This window comes from Wasmannia auropunctata, unplaced genomic scaffold (genome assembly GCF_000956235.1).
Source record: "Wasmannia auropunctata unplaced genomic scaffold, wasmannia.A_1.0 LD335186.1, whole genome shotgun sequence".
Lineage (NCBI taxonomy): Eukaryota > Metazoa > Arthropoda > Insecta > Hymenoptera > Formicidae > Wasmannia > Wasmannia auropunctata.
This window is the reverse complement of record NW_012027704.1, coordinates 17037-31330: the sequence shown is the minus strand read 5'-3', so window position 1 is coordinate 31330 and position 14294 is coordinate 17037. Positions and strand designations below refer to the sequence as shown.

The 14294-nt window shown below is 41.3% G+C and overlaps 3 protein-coding genes across 6 annotated transcripts in view; 2 read left to right on the top strand and 1 right to left on the bottom strand.

The window, feature by feature from the left end:
* Nucleotides 1–3449, top strand: part of LOC105457650 (arrestin domain-containing protein 2-like) — a 6287-nt gene extending 2838 nt beyond the window's left edge. For 2 of the 3 annotated variants that reach the window (XM_011702441.1, XM_011702443.1), the window contains exons 2-8: nucleotides 160–315; nucleotides 515–729; nucleotides 850–1038; nucleotides 1142–1353; nucleotides 1632–1885; nucleotides 2198–2329; nucleotides 2402–2764. In XM_011702441.1, the coding sequence (XP_011700743.1) occupies nucleotides 160–315; nucleotides 515–729; nucleotides 850–1038; nucleotides 1142–1353; nucleotides 1632–1885; nucleotides 2198–2329; nucleotides 2402–2415 (1172 nt within the window). In that variant the 3' untranslated portion in view covers nucleotides 2416–2764. The other variant, XM_011702442.1, reaches the window with a different exon arrangement.
* On the bottom strand, nucleotides 3201–8483 carry LOC105457651 (longitudinals lacking protein-like). Of its 2 annotated transcripts, none has more exons than XM_011702445.1 (4): nucleotides 8286–8483; nucleotides 7121–7354; nucleotides 6820–7033; nucleotides 3201–6389 (listed from the first exon to the last, which is right to left on the bottom strand). In XM_011702445.1, exons 2-3 carry the CDS (start codon nucleotides 7307–7309, stop codon nucleotides 6839–6841), a joined length of 384 nt encoding a protein of 127 aa, XP_011700747.1. In that variant the 5' UTR covers nucleotides 7310–7354; nucleotides 8286–8483; the 3' UTR covers nucleotides 3201–6389; nucleotides 6820–6838. The 2 variants fall into 2 exon arrangements, with proteins under 2 accessions (XP_011700747.1, XP_011700748.1); XM_011702446.1 differs by lacking the exon at nucleotides 3201–6389 and adding an exon at nucleotides 6396–6649.
* Nucleotides 8484–11582: 3099 nt separating this feature from the next.
* Nucleotides 11583–14288, top strand: LOC105457647 (CCAAT/enhancer-binding protein). The gene has a single exon (XM_011702439.1). It carries the CDS (start codon nucleotides 12221–12223, stop codon nucleotides 13277–13279), a length of 1059 nt encoding a protein of 352 aa, XP_011700741.1. The 5' UTR covers nucleotides 11583–12220; the 3' UTR covers nucleotides 13280–14288.
* The last annotated feature ends 6 nt before the right edge of the window (nucleotides 14289–14294 follow it).

The window sequence follows — 14294 nt, the reverse complement described above, 5'->3', positions numbered from 1 at the left end:
CTCTTCCGATCTTAAAACAAAGCAAGAACTGAAAATTTCTTTCAATAATATTTATGAAAAAATTAATAGAAATAAAGAAAAGAGATTTATTATTTTTAATATAATATATTTTACTAGAAAACATAAAAACTAAAAATGCCGATATTTCTCTGCTCATAGCGCTGAAATTGTCAATTAAGGGAGAAGCTAATGTTAACTGGGAGAGAAGAAGGACTACCAAGGATTCCCAAGGACACAATCGCACCCACATTGATCATTTCCGAGCAAGCGAGCAGTATTTTAACCTGACTTATTACCTACTAGGAAATACAGGAGGTAAATATACTCACAAGATTAATCTAATAAAAGTAGAGCTATACGAAAAAGTTTAATAGATCTGTAAAAGAATGTTATAATAAAATAATTGAATATTATATAATTGCTTGATCAATTCTATTAATTGATGAAATCAATTTATTCGTGGAACGTTTTTGATTTATTTGATTAATTAGACGAAAAACATTATAAATTACAGGCAATGGAGAGGTGCGGTTGTCAGCAGGGTTTCATAGATACTTTTTTAATTTCTCACTGCCCAATAATATACCGTGCAGCTTCGAGCACGCGAACGGTCACATCAGGTACACGATGAAGGCCGTTATCGACAGACCATGGAGATTCGATCACGAGTGCAAAATTGCGTTCACCGTAGTCGCATCTTACGATTTAAACGCTCGTAGTCATCTGTGTGTAAGTGAAGATAAACAATTCGCGCGTTTCTTTTGCCTCTATATTACGTAGAAATAACTCCAAAATGAATACAGCGATCGGTGACGTCACCAAAAGCGAATAATCTCTTTTTTTCATTAGCTCGGCGTGGACGACGAAGTGGTCGAAAGTAATTTCTGTTGTCTCTGCTGTTTCAACTTGGGTACGATGAAAGCACGTATCAGAATACCGACGAGGGGCTTTGTGCCGGGACAATCGATAGAGACTACGGTCAACCTCGATAACACCAGCAGAGTCAATGTGACGAAGATCTGTGCCAAATTGGAACGGGTAGGTATAACCGCCCGCGCCGTAACTATAGCGCATCAAATTAATTTCAATCGATGTAATAGTAATTGTGATCTTTTTTTTCCTTCAATTTCTGACGATAAAGACTTTGGATTTCCATGCGAGATCACCGTACTCTGTCACCAAGACGGATAAGGCGCTCGTAAAAGCCGAGCAAACTCAGAGACCACTCATCCAACAAGGCGGTATAGTATTATTACAATTACGGGTTCCACCAATACCGCCATCCCAATTGGAAAACTGCAGTATAATAGACCAGAAATATACTCTACGCGTTACAATTCATGTCGCTGGAATGTACGTATATACCTCCCCGAAGCACAGCAATAAAATAAATTGCAGTTTAATTCGCATATGCAACTGTATACATATATATATATATATATATATATATATATATATATATATATTACAAAAGTTGATGACTTGCTTTTTTAATTAATTCTTAAAATTCTTAGGAATTGTTTTGTAGTTATTATTTTGAATAAATGTTCCGCAATTTACAAAAATTTGCAATTAAATTATATTGAATAGAGATTTATTAAAAAATCGATTCAATTTCTGTTATATTACAGGCATTGCAGCAAAACTAAGACTTATCCGATCTTGATCGGAACAATTCCATTACGCTCTACTATTCCATCTGCATCTTATATGCCAGAACCTACAGCTGCTATTATGCAGCAGCCTACAGCTCCTGTAATACCTGACGATTATGATCCACCGCCGCCCATGCCGACGTCCCCAGATTACGAACCACCAAATACGCCTTATCCTCAAGCGATAGGTTTTGGCTCTCCAGGCACGTCGACTAACCCATGGGATATACGTGAGTAATTTTTTTGTTGTTGTAAACGTATAATTGAATATCGATTTTATTTTACCTTTAAATAAAATCGATATTCAATTATATTAATTACGTAATTCCTTAAATATTAATTACTAAATTATTAATTTCTTAATTCGATTAGAAGTGCAGCAAATTAGAGTCTGAGAGAAAAAAAATCTATGAAAATATTTTTGTCACATACTTAAGAAATTAAAATATAATTTTTGTAAGATTCGTCAAAGAAATTTTATCGACAATTGTAAGAACTTATTAAAGGATATAATTTTTAAAAACTATCATTTCTATATCTAGCACCGCCGTCATATGAAGAATGTATGCAAAGAGCGGATAGTATCAAAGATGATGACGAGTCAAATTACGTACACGGTGCCAACGAACCCTTTGCACCAAGATACCCGGTCTTTAATTTCCCAACGTCTGCACGTAAGAATGGAACACTTTTTTATCAAATCATTCTTAACACTACATACTTCAATATTCATTTTTCTTCTATAGACCCTGAAAAATAAGCAAAAACAAAATAACCTACTCTGGAAAAGCAAAGACAAGATAGGGAATACACCATGTAGCATCAGCCATCAATCGTTGTTACTTCCACTAACGCGTTTGTCACGAACGAAGAAGCAAGTCAGGAAATCAAAAGCGCAGCTTCTGATCGCTACTACCTCATACAATATCTTATATGAACGTGTTATTTAATTTTTTAAGTGTAAAAAATTGATCACCTATACATATTTTTATACTCTATCACATTCTGCTTATATGACTATAAATGTATTGTGCAATATATTTCGTGATCAAATTATGTATTAATATAATGTACAATGAAAAATATAATTTTGCGATACGTCTTTTGTACGCAATGTTTGTTTCAGCATTGAGACGTTAGAATGTTTTAAGAAAGATGGAGGAACAGAATCCGCAAGAAGGAATACACAAGGAGCAATAAAAATAGTTATGCCAAAAAAATGGCATATTTACACAATTTATTTTATATCTCAACATCATATCATAATCATCATCGAGTCGTATAATAGCAAAAGTAACGTTAATAAGGAGTTCTCAAAGAGGTTTCGAATTTCAGCTAGAACGGCAGGGAGGAACGAAATGGAAAAAGGAAAGACGAGTAGGGAGAGAGGGAAGAGAGATTCATCCCGATAACTTGTGCAAGCGGTTTGAAATCGTGAATTTGGAGTCGTGAATGTGAAGAGTGCAATATATGGAAGTCGGAGATGGAGCGAGAAGCGTAACGGAAAGTGGGGCTACGTAACGTGAATTTAGCGCGAACGGTCACTTCTATATGAGATTTTCTATTCTACAATAATTGTATTCCAAATTTACAGCATAGCAAATGTACATGATACTATTATTCACATTCAGCCACCAAATGCCCGGTAAACAACATATCATTGTAGGAACTGAACCCATCCATTTCGACGCTTTTAACACTGCCTTAAATACTGAGATTAAACGTCGGGGGTATTACGCGATATTGCTATCGGATAACTGCGAAAGATGAAACCTTGAGATGGTGGATATGCAATGTCTTGGAGAAAAAAAACGTTCCGAAATCTGAGAAGTACGACAATGTTCCAAAAGGTCATAAATGTCATACTAGATAAAATGTAATACCGAAAGAAGTGTGACAATGTCATAATCCGAAAAGTCATAATCCCGAAATCTTAGAACTGAGACAATGTCCCGAAAAATTATAAATTAAGTTTGAGTAAACAAATATCTATATATATCTCAGAGAATAATTCTAAAATCAATTAAATTAATTTCTTCGTCTCGATAATTTATTTAAAAATTTTGCAATTGCTAGACAATACTAGACAATTACTATATCACTTCATCAATACGTTACAATTTTTGCTATAAAAAGAAATACATGTATACAGATTATAAACTCTTGTAGCTAACAACCTAAAATCTAGATATACATACGTTATGTTATTTTATTTATCATATATACATATGATATTTAAGAAATATAATAAAAAATATTAGTGTACAGAATAAAATATGGAACATAGAGCTTTATTTTATTTTAAAAAAATCATTGAACGAAAAATATTAATATATTATATATCTTTCCTCTAATATATGTTTTGAATTTAAAAACACTTTCTTGGTATGTTCATTTTTATCTATAATTTTTTGGGACATTGTCTTAATTCTAAGATTCTAAGACCTTTCGAGACATTGTTACACTTCTGAAATTTCGAAACTGTGACTTTTCGGAACATTGTTACATTTCTGAAATTTCACGATTTTTTTTAGACATTGTCACCAATTATTGTGATTTTTCGGGACACTGCACATCCACCCTTCAAATGCAAAAAAAAATTTCAAATAACTGAACCCTTATTGCAAGAAGACATGCCAAACACATTTGCAAACTATTCTTACATCGCAAATTTTACTTTAATGCCGCTTGCACGAGAATGGTCCCGTTAATTATCAGAACTTGTTATCGTCAGGCATCGCCGTAATTTGTATGGAAGCTATTTACTTTGATACAAAGTTAAGTTCCATAGGACTTGGGCTTTATCGCGTAGAATAGTTCAAAACATTCTTACGAACGACGAGTTCTTTTCGACGGACCATTCTTACAATCGTAAATTCGATCAAGAGCGGTCTCTCTCGTGTAATTCACAGAAACATCCGAAGCAAAATCGGCGGGAAATGATGCGCTATGATTCGTAACATTCTGCGGTGTATGACTGACGTTCGATTACGTGAATGTGTACGATTCTAAAATCGGCATTCAGTGTCCGTAAAAGTTCACTCGTGCTAATTCGGTATTATAATAATCCACGTAAAAGGTTGGAGTAAATTCACATATTTAGGCACAAGGACAATTAACTCGCAAGGAAAACTCACGAAACGCTGGATAATTTCTCAATGTGTAATTACAAGAGACGGCAAAGTCAGGAAATACGAGTGTAGACTTACCTAGCGATAAAACGCAACAGACGAAAATTTGTACTGCCTATTGTCGTAAGATTTTAAGAGATAAATAAAACGGCGAAATAGAATAACATTAAAACACTGGATTACAGACAAGGTAAAGCATGGCGTATCTATAACAAATCGATTGTTGTGTCTTTGACTCGATAATGTTTCCTGACTTCCTTCCTAGACTTTTCCGAGCGTCCTGGTTGTTCGGGAGGGAAAAGGAACTGTGCGCTCCGACTTTACAAAAATTTACTTCGCTTATATTACAATAACCTTCCCTCAATTTAAGACATTCAACCCTTAATATATTATTATCATAAATAAATTTGGTCTATATCGGTAATATTGTGAATACGCCGGTACAAATACTGGCAGTATTTGGTTAAGTAAAAATCATGATCACTAGAAGAGGTAACGAACTTGTACGGAGATTAATTACGGTATTACAATTCCTGTCATATTTCGTATTCTTTTTTTTTTTTTATACACTTCGCGCGAACGCAAAAGAGCAGTGATTCAATACCGCAAAATTGACGAAAGAGAAATGATGTAAACGCGCAACGTTACTACTTCCAGTAAACCTGATTTGACATTCTTTAAATGATTTTTGCCGGGGGGGAGGGGGTTTCGCAAATCTATCCACGACAGAAGCAAAAACTTGTCGATTGCGTGCCAAAATAAAATACTTTCATTTATAATTATTCAATTAACATTTGTACAATTAAAATACCGCGATGTAATATCGATAATGCCCAGTGGAATCGATCTCCATAATCATTCCCGTGATAATTTGCAGAAACGGACAATTAAAATGATCTTCATACAGATTTCTATCGTCAAAAAAGCATATTTCGACATATTCGAATGAATTAAGTGATAGCTAATGCGCGACGAAGCAAACACGCGAGATAATTATTATACACGTACATAATATGTATGTATGGGATAACGCTACTTCGTGAATAGATCTACCAAATAGAATCGATAGGGGAGTGTGCCACGAGTCAGGTAGATCGGCTTGAAAAAACAGGCGTTGTAACAGGTGTTCTCAACATTTCCAACTTGATCCACCAAGACTGCCCCGGTCAGCATTGTGAAGTATCGCGATTCACTTATTCGCGAGACGATTTATTTTAAAAAAATAATCAATGTTGTTGTTGTTATTGTTGTTGCCACAATGTGGCGCAATGGGTTCAAGACAAACATCAACATCTTTTCCTCTACTTGCATGTATGTGTACATACTATCAATACAACCATTTAACAGTAACTGAGAATAAGAAAAAGGCATTATTTTACATCATCACCGCGTGTTGATCCAAGTCATGAACCGTAGGACACTGAGTTGTGCACACGCAGTGTGTTAAAATTTTTTTTTTTTTTTTACATATGTCTCTATATATTTATAATTGTATGTCGTGTTGTGTGTTTATGTTGTGTGGTGTATTTTACTTTTTTATGTATTTTACTCGATCACTTTACATTATTACACTGTTTTTTCAGTCCACACACTTTTCAAATACCTGTAAAGGAAAATTCACATTTTTGCCCCATTTGCATTTTTAAGTAACGGTAAACAATCCTCACACCATGCATAAAAAATGACATTGCGGCAGCCATAGAATTTAATAGCTCATACACGTCCAGCGCGCATGTGGTGGCCGCGCGCTAAATCAAATTCGTATATATATTATTCGCCACGAGAATATAAATAGATTTGCACAATCAATAACCGAACAATGAACTCTCGTGCGACATATAAACTCCGAAATCAATAATATTACTGAAAAAATAATGCAGCGCTTATTAAATAATCTTTTTCTTTTCTCAAATATGCAGATATTCTGCCAACGGATTAAATGATCAAAAAGGAAACTTTCCATTTAGAAATTTATATATAAGTTATACATAAATTTTTTTGTCATTTAAAATAAATAAATCTTTAAAGCATACCGTATTAACGTGCGTATCTTTAACCTTCTCTCTTAATGGCACCGGGAGCTTCAGCTAGTCCTTTAACTTTAAGCCGGTCTGCTGTTTTGAGAAATGCTGGCAGCTGATCTTGCGAAACGTTCACTTCACCTGCATACATGAATTCTAGAATGGCTTGTAGATGGCTGTACGCAACGTCCTTTAGAATTATAATTGGATGTTTGGACGGATTTTCCTGTAAATCAAGAAGAAAATTCATTTAGTTGCAAGGTCAATAAATTGCCAGTGTTATCAGCTAATAGTAATAATCGGCGCAGCGTACCTCTAATAAGGATTTGAAGTAAGGACTACAGGCGGACAGGACCATTTTATGCGCTTTGCAAGTCTGACCATCGCAAGCCAATGTCACATCCGTGAAGCTTTTCTCATCTCGCAGATGTTTGAACGACGACACCATGTTCGACTGGAAGTCATTCCATTTGAGAAAAAACTGTTGCTGCTCTCCCGCCATTGTGAATGCTGGAATTGCCCTATAACTCTTGCGTGATTGTGCAGTCTGCAAGCAACATTACATGACATCAGTCAACTTAGCAAACAAACTAGAACTGCCTCAGAGCGAGTTCATGTACAGTCGTGGACACATCGGTTGCGACACTTTTTTTTATAGGTTTCTAATATACATTTAATATACATAATATATACTTTATAGATAACTAATATTTTGCAAATGCGAACCACGATGTACTATCTTTAGTCTAGAGACAGTATAACAGCAATCGTGGTCCACATTTTCAAAATATTAGTGCGTTTTGAAACCTATAAAAAAGAAAGTGTCACAACCGATGTATCCATGACTGTACATTCATACGAGATGGGAATCAAAGAAAGTGAAAAAGGAACGAGACAAGAGAGTGAAAAGCTAATGGAGAGATCGCGCGTCCGATTGACGTTCGGACTGAAGCTAAATAAAATAAAATAAAATAAAATAAAATAAAATAAAATATATATATATATATATATATATATATACATATATATATATAGCGACGCTCGCGAGAAAGCAGAGAGAATCTGTATCAATCGTGTCGCGACAAATGCCGCGTCTCAACGAGGAGAACCACGTTCGGCAAGGCGCGCGAGCGAGAGTCCTCGCGCGAGGATCCTTTGTAGGTTAAGCCAAAGGATGCCACGGCGAGTGAGGTGACGCGGAGTCGGGTCGAATCTCTCGTGCCGAGAGCCGAGAGCCGTGCATCGTCTCGCGAGTCGGGCTGTACACCGTGACGGATACCGGAAGGGTTCGCGTCCTCGGTCCGTCCTCGGTCACAACATCGCAACGTGTGCACGGCGCCGCTCTCGTCGGCCCAGTCTCTCTCCCGTCAAGAGAGGCGCACACGGGTCCCCCGACACACAACACACGGCAGGCGGGATCGAACGCGCGGATGCCGCGCGAGGATGGGCTCGCGGCGACGTGCACGCGCGTCGCTTACTTCGCGCCGTCGACGGGCCGCCGAATCCTGGACGAGGCGACGACGTGGCTGACGACCAACACCTTGCCGCAGGTAGAACGCGGAAAAGCACGTAGCGTACGAAAAAACTTTTTGCGCGACCACCACGAATTTTTTGTTGTGGCTAATATCACGGCGAGGAAATTCGGCGGTGCTCGAGTCTTTCCGTCGGCGGTCGGTCCCCGCGTACGCAGTACCGACTGAAGGCGCTCGCGGGGCGCGCCGCCAGATGGCGCGACCGATCCGGTTGCAGTCGCGGCCGCCGCGGGTTGCGCTTGCCAGCCGACTTTAAACAATCGGTAAATATATTTCTTACGATTCCGCAAATCTTAATATTATAATTGAGACTTATGTCCATTTCTACCAATGTAGATTAACTTTAATCACGGTTTTATTTACTTTTTATCTTTTTCTAATTCTTAAAAGGAGAAAAATCTACGATGGTAGAAATAAACATTATTAATTGATTTATTTTCTCTTTTTTGAGACAGAATTGCAAAGAAGTAAAATATTTATTAACTAACATTTAGAAAATGATCCTATTATTTGATCGCGATATTTATCGTACTTCTCAAATTCGTTTATCATTAAAATTATTTTAAGATAACTTATACTAAAAACGCTAAGCTCTATATTTGATCTTTTTGAGCCTGCAAATTTACAGAAATTGTTAAAATGTTAAATTGTTGTAATAAATTGTAATGATGTTTTGTTAGCAGTAAAAATAATATATGGCCATATAAAAGAGTTATAATTTATAAGCTGTATAAAACACGTAATACACAAAGTATAGGATGTACACTCGCTCACTAAAAGGTTGCGACACTTTTTTTTTTATAGGTTTCTAATTTATATTTAATATACGTAATATATACTTTATAGATAACTAATATTTTGCAAATGCAAACCACGATCTACTATCTTTAGTCTAAAAGCAATATAACACCAATCGTGGTCCGCATTTGCAAAATATTAATACGTTTTGAAACCTATAAAAAAGAAAGTGTCGCAACCTTTTAGTGAGCGAGTGTACATACGCATTACTGTATTTTTTAGAATATTATTAATAATTAAATATTAATAATTTCAAAGAGTGAGAGAGAGAAAACTAAGTAATTTAATACTTTCTTGTCTAAAAAAAAAAAAAGATTTTGTGTACAAAACAAAATTGTTTTTATTTAAGAGAAAATGAGAAATTATTCATGAAATAAAATAAAAGAATCAAAAAGAGAGGGATGGACACACCGAAGATAACGTATCGTTTACAGATCTTATTCCCGTTTCGTAACTCGTTTCGTTATTATATAATATACACATGATGACACACATATACACAATTAGACATGAATTAGAGCGCGTAAAGCCTTAATTAGTGATCCGCGAGGGGATGTTAATTAACGCGATCTAATCTCGGTGTCAATCGCGCGTAAAAGTCGCTTTTTGTTTTTTTTTCTGTGCCTTGATAGTGACAAGAGTCGATCGACGCAAGCGAGTTGCTGATATACACAGAAACTCGTCGTTCAATCCGGGCGATTATAGTAATATACGTCAGCGTGCGTTGGCTCGTAGATCAACGCACGCGTAACTACGCTGCGCGCACGATGTTAAGATAAAAAAAAAATCTGCGTTGATAAACAATCAAAACATAACGCAACAATGATTCGTCTATTCGCGAGGACGCGAAACTTTGTCGAGCTCGATCGCGATGCATCCTCGCGTGGAAAAGCCCACCGATTTTGTGTTCCTGTGAAAATTATCCTCCAGGAATTATGAGCTAATCTGACTAGCGAGATGACAGAGAAAGGGAATAAATGTTCAAAAAAAAAATCTGGTAAAGTTCCGGAGAATTCCAGGCTAAATAAAAAAAAACTATGGCAGAGTGATAAGCCGCGAGCAGCGCCGAGACATAAATAAGGAAATATAAAAAAAATAAAAATAACCATAAATTCCCCGGAAAATGAGGAGATATAGTTAAAATAATCTAGTTCGATATGAAGCATCGTTTATATTTGCCATTAATAAATCTTTATTAAAACTTTACGAAAAGTCCGCGATCATATATAGTTACAAATTTTATTTATTATTCTATTACTAGTGTTCAATAATCTTCAAAGGTTTGCATATCTCAGCTGTATATTTCAAGCAACTAAAGCGATATTTGACGAAAATCATCTCTCGATAAAAATTTCGACAAGGAAACGAGTATAACAGGAAATTCTGAATTGATTGCCGCCGATTGCGCAATATCGTGTAAACGATGGCACTTTCCTGTCAGCTGCAAACAAGATGCTCTCAAATATAAATATCGAACGTCATGATAGGCGCCACCCGATATATACAAAGCCGTTACATCGCGATGCATGATGCGCGCCGTATTAAATATGAAAAATTATGTAACGCATTTAACGAATTTAATGAATGGCAACTATATGTAGAATGATCTCATATTCGGGATTAATGTCTAATTTAAATTCGATTATTTTCGATTCGGACAAATCACGTGACGGCTGACAGCCCAAATGACGACTGATAAACCACGAATTGGCACCGCTAATTGCTCGAGCGGGAAAATCCGTGCATCGATCGCGAAAGGAAGGCCGCCTTTTTCGTACGCTATGCGGTGTCGCATGCGAGCGGCACCGGGAGAATCAAGCGCCGGAAAACTTTTTCCGCCGCGCGGAGCGGAGCTGTGACGGGACCGCGGTGCGCCAGGGCGTCGAGGGATGCAGGCGAGAAAACGTAGAAGAGAGAGAGAGAGAGAGAGAGAGAGAGAGAGAGAGAGAGAGAGAGAGAGTGAGACGCTTGAGGGATCCGGAGGAGCGAAGGGAGGCAGAAAAAAAGACGGCCGAAATGCGTCGGAAACGGAGAGGGAAATGTGGGAAAAGGAAAGAAATCGGAGGAGAGAGAGAGAGACTGAAAGAGAGATAGGATCCGCGCGTACGCGGATAACGAATGGGAAAAGCGAGAGTGAGGGAGAAAGGAAGAGAGAGAGAGAAGAGAGAGAAACGGGGCCCGGAGGAGGACAAGGAGCCGAGGGGAAGTGGAAGCTAACTCGTGAGCGAGCGCCGCGACGGGAGGAGGAGCGCGGTGTGGACGCTCCGCGGCGCGGTCGGTCCCTCCGAGAGAGGACCGCTCCGCGAGAGGAGGTAAGCACGGAGCGGAACGGAGCGCGGAGGGAAGCGCGACGTTCGCGGGCGCAAGCGCAATGGGGACGCGAAGCGGCTTCGCGGCGTGCGCCACATTGAAAGCTTGCGACATGCCGCCGCGGCGCTCAGTCGCGCGCCAACTCTTGAGTGGGTCTGTCGTTGTCGCATCTCATTGCGTTTTCCCCTCACTCTCGAGCATCACGTAGCGATCCTTCCGTGTGTATTCCGAAGTGCGAGAGGCCAAGAGCGAGGCAGGAACGGTTACGGCTGTGCGCGTGGGCGTCAGTAAATCGCGTCAAGACTACTGAAACGAGCGCGAACTCTGTTGACTCCCGCGGAGCGGGAGAGACGAGAGAGTTGAAGCCGAGATAACGTCGTCGTCAGACACGAAACGTGTGATCATCGTCCTCGAGATCTCAGAGTATTGTATAATCCGGGGGATCGTAAAGTAAGTATTTGGAACAGTGTCAAAAATCGCGACGCGCGCTTTTCGCGGAAACGAGGTCCGTGTTTGTTGTCCACACGACGGTGTGACGGTGTGACGGCGATCGATTTTCACCGAGAAACATTCTCTCCTGCCGGCTCGTCTTGGACGACGTAGTACGTGCGCCACCGACGGCCGAAGGAGCGGGAGATAACTTGATAGAGAAGCGAGACGGGCGGCAACGCGCGCGAATCGACGCTTCTACGCACAAACGCGGGACAGGACGGTACAGGTGGTCGCGGTGAAGCCGGCGAAAGGATTCCCCGTCTGTGATGTGCGAGTGAGCGATGGAGTCACCAGTCATGTATGATTCAGCAGCCCACCAGGCCCAGACCCAGGGCACGGCCGATTTGAAGAAGGCCCAGGTGCTCAACAACAACACCAGCAATCAGAATAATAACAATAACGCCGCGACGAACAATAACAATTCCACCCTGCTCAATCACAATCACAATCACAATCATCAGCAGCAGCAGAATAGCGCGGTGGTGAAGCAGGTATCCGGCAGCAAGGCGAGCCTACACCAGCAGTATGTCGAGCACTGCGCCGCCGCCGGCGAGCTTACCGATCTCAATGCCCCGGAGATTTCGCTGGATCTTCAAAACCTGATCGACGACAATCAGTTCGGCGACGGTTTACTCGACATGCTTGGCACCAATAACAATGCCTTAAAGCACGTCAGGACGGGCGGTTATCCCCGCACGACCCTCGCCTACATGCCGCAGCCGGTGCACAGCGGCGCTACCTACCATCAGAACAGCAACAGCTGCAGCGACAGCAATAGCTCGAGCTCGGAGTCGCCCAGCATCAAGGAGGAGCCGTTGGATCCGGCGGATTACAGACGCCACTGCCCTCAGTATCCGCCTACCGGCTACAGCCCGGTGACGAATAATCCGTTCGCCAATGGTGGGCAAACCTTCACCACCCTGACGCCGTCCACGTTACCGGGCGGTCATCCGGGTGCGCCGGTACACCAGCCGCCGCCGCGGGGTGGCCCGATGAAGGGTCCGGTGATGACCCACCACCCCGCCGCGAATGTCGCCAGGAAGCAGAGCAAGACCATCGACAAGGCGAGCGACGAGTACAGACGACGGCGGGAGAGGAATAACATCGCCGTGAGGAAGAGCCGCGAGAAGGCGAAGGTGCGATCGCGCGAGACCGAGGAGAAGGTCAAGATGCTGGTGAAGGACAACGACGTTCTGAAGAAGCGGATCGAGCTGCTCAACGAGGAGCTCAATGTGCTCAGGTCGCTCTTCAGCAGCGTTGGCGTAGTGCCCGAGCAGCTGCACCGCGAGATCTCCAGGCACCTCGACCAGTTTCAGCAGCACGCGGTCGGACCCATGTAGCAGTAGCGACAACAGTGCACAGACGATTGCCGCGCAATTCGAGATGACATTGTCTTCCGACGACATCGTCGTTGACTCGCGTCCCTGGGCTATCAGGCCGCTCCGATTGTGAGACGAAGTCAATCGCGCGTCTTCCGCTTCCTCCCGCGTCTCTCCGCGCAATATCTCGCGCGTACATCTCCGAGGAGGAGAAGTCATCTCTCGACCGTCCTCTCTCTCTCTCTCTCTATCTCTCTCTCCTCCCGCTCGCTCGATCTTTTTTTCCTCCTCCTTTCGTCTTCTACGTCGTCCTTTATATCTCACTCGGCTCGGAGCGCGCGACGCGAACGCACGTGCATGCATGCGTGCGTCGCCGTTTGCGTCGCGAGATCCGCGAAGACGAACGCGGGAGGGCGAGAAGCGGGGGAATCGCGGGCGAGTCGCGTAGGAGGGCGAGCGAGAGGAGCGGAGCTGGGCTCTATGCGCGCGAGCTTGCGATGACTGAGAAACGCGGTCGGCGTGGTTTCGCGCCAAGAACTTCGCATTTCGTCGGAGAAGAGAAGTGCTTCTGCCCGTAGGACGAGCGTCCCTTCGCTCCGCAGATAGTGCCGTTTCGGACACTGAAAAAAAAAAGAAAAGCGAAAGGGGGCGAACACCGATAAATAAAAACAGTAAATCGTGAAGGATCAATCGCGTGATCGCGCAAGCAAGCCGTCGTGTTGCGATCTCCCGAGATAATATCCGCTTAAACTCTGGACGAAGAACGCCAGAAATTTTTTTCCTTTTTCTCTTCCGTTCATCTTCCTTCGTCGTTCGCGTTACTTCTTAGTATCTTACTTCCGTCGTTCTTCCTCTTATTGTTAGCACTTTACGGGCTAAATAAGCAAGACTGTGGGGTGATCTATCGATATTTCGAGGCGGATCGATGGACGAAAAGTCGCAGCGCGAAGGCAAAGCTCCGAACGAATTGTGTCTCGATTGTGATTCACGCGAGAGAATCCTCACGTTTAGTTGTATATTATGTTTCGTACTACAC